Source organism: Teleopsis dalmanni, chromosome 2 (assembly GCF_002237135.1).
Source record: "Teleopsis dalmanni isolate 2A chromosome 2, ASM223713v2, whole genome shotgun sequence".
Lineage (NCBI taxonomy): Eukaryota > Metazoa > Arthropoda > Insecta > Diptera > Diopsidae > Teleopsis > Teleopsis dalmanni.
Window position 1 is genome coordinate 241348664 of NC_051847.1, and position 4833 is coordinate 241353496.

Consider the following 4833-nt stretch of genomic DNA (forward strand, 5'->3'; position numbering starts at 1 on the left):
ACAACATATACTTTATTACTTAAAGTATTATAATAATTTAGAAATTAATCTTAATAAATATTATGATTACACCACAGCACGTTTACTCTGCTTTGCACTATTCCGACAACTACTACGCATTTTGTCTTTTTTACTTCTTTCTCTATTTCTTTATGCAGTGTTGCCATTATCGAATATACTACAGTTCCTCCCCCATCAAATAGTCCCGTAACCTTTTTGGCGGTTGCCTCTGCCGGTACGGTCGCGATTTTAATGTTTCATCTCTTTTATCTTTCTCTTCAAATGACCCCTCTACTTGACTATCTGGTAGGATATATTCATTTGATGAATGACCTGCACTTATTTGGTCGTCTTGCTCTTCCGGTTGTGCCACTGAAGTTACTGCTACTGGAGTTATATTGGATTCTAACCTTGTCGGTGTCTCCGAAACTCGCTTATGCAACTGGTCAATATGTCTCGACAATATGTCACTATTTGATTGAATTTTGTAGTTGCGATCTCCTGTTGATTGTATAATCCCTGGCATCCACTTTTCACCTCTTCCAAAATTTCGGTACCAAACACTTTCACCACACTGGAAACTGCGAACTGGTTTTATTTGTTTGGAATACTCATCAGAATTTAGCTGCTTCTGAGTGTTGTGATCACTGGGGTGCAAATGATCTAACAATGTTTTCAACTTCCTTCCCATCAAGATTTCTGCTGGACTCAAATTTGAATTTGCATTAGGAGTTGTACGCAGATGCAAAAGTATATTTGCCAAATTCTTACTGATGTCTGAAGACTGCATTTTCTTAAGGTGATTCTTAATGGTTTGTACAAACCTTTCTGCTTGCCCGTTTGACGATGGATGATACGGTGCCGTACGTATGTGCTTTATACCGCTAAGTTTTAAATATTTCTCAAATTCTTCTGACACAAACGTTCGCCCATTATCGGACACAATGGTATCTGGTATTCCGTGTGTTGCAAATATTTCTCTCATTAACTCGATTGTTCTAATCGCATTTATTGTACTGGTTATTTTTACCTCTACCCACTTGCTATGAGCATCTACGACGATAAAAAAATTTGTACCCATAAAGGGTCCCGCATAATCAATATGTAACCGGGACCATGGCCTTAGCGTTGCTGGCCATGGTTCACCTGTCGCTACTGGAGGATTCTTTTTGTTACATGCACACTTTTCACAACGTCTGGCTAACATTTCTATATCTTCATCTAAACCAGGCCACCAAAAATAGCTTCGCGTAACTGCTTTCATTGCCGACATACTTTGATGAACTTCGTGCAACATCTCAAGTATTCTGGGACGTAGTATTGCAGGTATTATTACCCTGGCTCCCCATAACAAACATTGTACATTCACTGATAGTTCCTGGATTTTATTTACAAACGGTTTAAACTGGATTGATTTATATGGCAAAACTGTATCTTTCCTTTGGATATGCCACATTACTTTTGATAGTACTGGATCTCTTCTGGTTGCTTGTGTAATGTCTTTTGCAGTGATTAAAAACTGTTTCTCAGCCTCATTGCAATATAATATTTCAGGTATTTCCGGTATTTCTAGCTTTACATCATTTAAAGGTAACCGGCTCAATGCATCTGCATTCTGGTGATGTTTCCCTTCTCGGAATTTAATCTCGTACTGGTAAGCGCCTAACTTTAACGACCACCTTAACATTCTGGGTGATATATGCTGTGATATTGGTTTTTCTGGGTTGAATAATCCCACTAGTGGTTTATGATCAGTCATTATTGTAAATTGTCTACCACTTAAAAATTGATGAAACTTTTCTATCCCACAACTCTTCCAAAGTTGTTCCGCCAATTAGAATGTCGTCTAAATAAATAATCACACCATCTATGTTTGTTACATGCACACTTTTCACAACGTCTGGCTAACATTTCTATATCTTCATCTAAACCAGGCCACCAAAAATAGCTTCGCGCCACTGCTTTTATTGCTGACATGCCTTGATGAACTTCGTGCAACATCTCAAGTATTCTGGGACGTAGTGTTGCTGGTATTATTACCCTGGCTCCCCATAACAAACATTGTGCATTCACTGATAGTTCCTGGATTTTATTCACAAACGGTTTAAACTGGATTGATTTATATGGCAAAACTGTATCTTTCCTTTGGATATGCCACATTACTTTTGATAGTACTGGATCTCTTCTGGTTGCTTGTGCAATGTCTTTCGCAGTGATTAAAAACTGTTCCTCAGCCTCATTGCAATATAATATTTCAGGTATTTCCGGTATTTGTAGCTTTACATCATTTAAAGGTAACCGGCTCAATGCATCTGCATTCTGGTGATGTTTCCCTTCTCGGAATTTAATCTCGTACTGGTAAGCGCCTAACTTTAACGACCACCTTAACATTCTGGGTGATATATGCTGTGATATTGGTTTTTCTGGGTTGAATAACCCCACTAGTGGTTTATGATCAGTCATTATTGTAAATTGTCTACCACTTAAAAATTGATGAAACTTTTGCACACCAAACATAATCGCTAGCGCTTCTTTATCCAACTGTGAATAATTTCGTTCCGCGCCCTGTAATGTTCTGGAGCCAAAAGCAATCGGTGCTTCACTATCATCCGGCATCTTGTGTGCCAAAACCACGCCAACTCCATACGGTGATGCGTCTCCGCATAATATCAGTGGTAAGTCAGCCGAATAATGCACCAACAGATTTTTTGATTGTAGTAGTTTCTCTGCTCGTTCAAAACTTAATTTCTGTTCTCTACCCCATTTAAAAGGTATCTCTTTTCTTAATAGTTGATACAGCGGTTCCAATAGATCGCCCTTATTCTGTAAAAATCTATCATAAAATGTAATTAACCCAAGAAAAGCTTGTAGCTGTTGTTTATTTATTGGTTCTGGTGTTTGAGCTATTGCCTTCACCTTTTCGTCAGTTGGACGCACTCCTTCTCGGCTTATCTTAAACCGCAAAAATGTTATCTCTTGTACTGCGAAAACACATTTTGATTTTTTAAGCTTCAATCCTGCATCCTGTACACATTTCAGAGCAGTTCGTGTTCTATCCCACAACTCTTCCAAAGTTGTTCCGCCAATTAGAATGTCGTCTAAATAAATAATCACACCATCTATGTTCTTAAGAACTCCTTCCATCAGCCGTTGAAATATACCTGGTGCCGTTGAAATTCCAAACGGTAATCTTGTAACTTCAAAAAGTCCGCGATGTGTGTTTAATGTAAGTATCCTTGCTGATTCTTGGTCAACCTTCACCTGTGTATACGCTCGATCTAAATCCAGCTTTGTAAACCACTTACAATTTGCTAATGTTGCTAGCACTTCTGTATTAGTAGGTAATGGATACGTTTCCTTGCAAAGCATTTGATTCACTGTGCACTTATAATCTCCACAAATGCGTATGCTACCATCTGGTTTAATTATAGGTACAACCGGTGTTGCCCACTCACTAAAGGATATTGAACGTAGTGCGCCTTCATCTTCCAACTTCTTTAATGCTGCTTCCACCTTGAGTTTTAGTGCAAACGGCACTTGTCGATATCGAAGAAATTTCGGTTTACTTGAAACTGACATTTGTAACTTCACAGGATTTCCCTTGTAATCTCCAAGATTTCCATCAAAAACTGAACTGAAGTTCATCACTTCTACTGGAATAGTTGATTCTATATTGCATAAATTGCTGGTTATAGTAATTCCCAAATCGTTAAACCAATTTCGACCGATTAGAGCCGGACCTTCACCCGCTGCTACTAACAACTTTTGTTTCTTTGTGACGTTCCCAACCGAGACTGGTACTTCTGCTTCTCCACTCAGTTTAAGATTTTTCTCTGTTCCCCAAGTTCTTAATTGTATTTGACTTGGTTTTAGCGGAATATACGGCATTTTTTCTCTAAATAACTTTTCACTTATTATTGAGTAACTTGCCCCCGAATCTATTTCCATTTGTACCGGTGACTTACTTATCGTAATCACTCTCTTGACCGATGGACTACCTTTAACGAACATTGACCATAAATACTCTGTCTTTTGAGTTTCCTGGTTTGTATCTAAAAGATTTACTCTGTTTGGTCTTCTTCCATTATTTGTTGCTGGCTTTTTGGTTTTTTCTTTTTTTATACAAGCTCTCTCAATATGTCCACGCTTTTTCCAATAATAACATTCCGCGTCTTTAAATTTGCACTGATCTGAATGATGATTTCCTCGACAACGATAACAATTCTGAATATGGTCCACTGGAGCACGATTTGGTTTTACCTTGTTGCTTGAAATTTTATTCAACCCTGGTAGGCTGGCTGACGTTTTAAGTTCCGTCGCATTCTTTTGTGCTGTTTCTGATGCTATAGCTTCCTCCTGCGCTATTTTTAGTGTTAACTGGTCATTCGCCAGGAGCCGCTTTTGTAAATTTTCATCGCGCATGCCACAGACTAGTCTGTCTCGTAACATTTCTTCCAAATCCTTGAAATTGCAGTCTTGGCTCAATTTCCTTAGCGCTGCCAAATATTCAATAATTGATTCGTCCTCTACTTGGTTTCTCCGATAAAATTTAAACCTTTCAATTATTGCATTCGCTGCCGGACAAAAATAGTTGGTCAATAACTTAGTTGCCGCCTCAAATGTGAATGTTTCCTCTACAATATTAATCGGTGTGGCAACCGATTTTAATATTGTGTAGGTTTCCGGCCCACATGACGCTAAAAAGATTGCTTTTTTCTTTTTATCGTCTGTGATTTCATTTGCCATAAAAAAAAACTCCATTTGCTCCCTGTAAGTCTTCCACTTCCCCGACGCAACGTCAAATTGATCCAATACCCCAAAACTCCTCGCCAT

The 4833-nt window shown here is 38.5% G+C and overlaps 2 protein-coding genes across 2 annotated transcripts; both read right to left on the reverse strand.

The window, feature by feature from the left end:
• Positions 1–891: 891 nt before the first annotated feature.
• Positions 892–1759, reverse strand: LOC119677136 (uncharacterized protein K02A2.6-like). The gene is made up of 2 exons (XM_038088403.1): positions 1031–1759; positions 892–951 (listed from the first exon to the last, which is right to left on the reverse strand). Exons 1-2 carry the CDS (start codon positions 1757–1759, stop codon positions 892–894), a joined length of 789 nt encoding a protein of 262 aa, XP_037944331.1.
• Positions 1760–1800: 41 nt separating this feature from the next.
• On the reverse strand, positions 1801–4746 carry LOC119677137 (uncharacterized protein K02A2.6-like). The gene has a single exon (XM_038088404.1). It carries the CDS (start codon positions 4744–4746, stop codon positions 1801–1803), a length of 2946 nt encoding a protein of 981 aa, XP_037944332.1.
• Positions 4747–4833: the final 87 nt, after the last annotated feature.

What these genes read in the sequence shown, in the direction of transcription:
- LOC119677136 (XM_038088403.1), bottom strand. Translation starts at nt 1,759, where the DNA reads ATGACTGATCATAAACCACTAGTGGGATTATTCAACCCAGAAAAACCA. An exon ending in CTCATAGCAAGTGGGTAGAG is followed by an intron (nt 952 to 1,030) that starts GTAAAAATAACC and finishes ACGGAATACCAG; the next exon opens with ATACCATTGTGTCCGATAAT.
- LOC119677137 (XM_038088404.1), bottom strand. Translation starts at nt 4,746, where the DNA reads ATGGCAAATGAAATCACAGACGATAAAAAGAAAAAAGCAATCTTTTTA.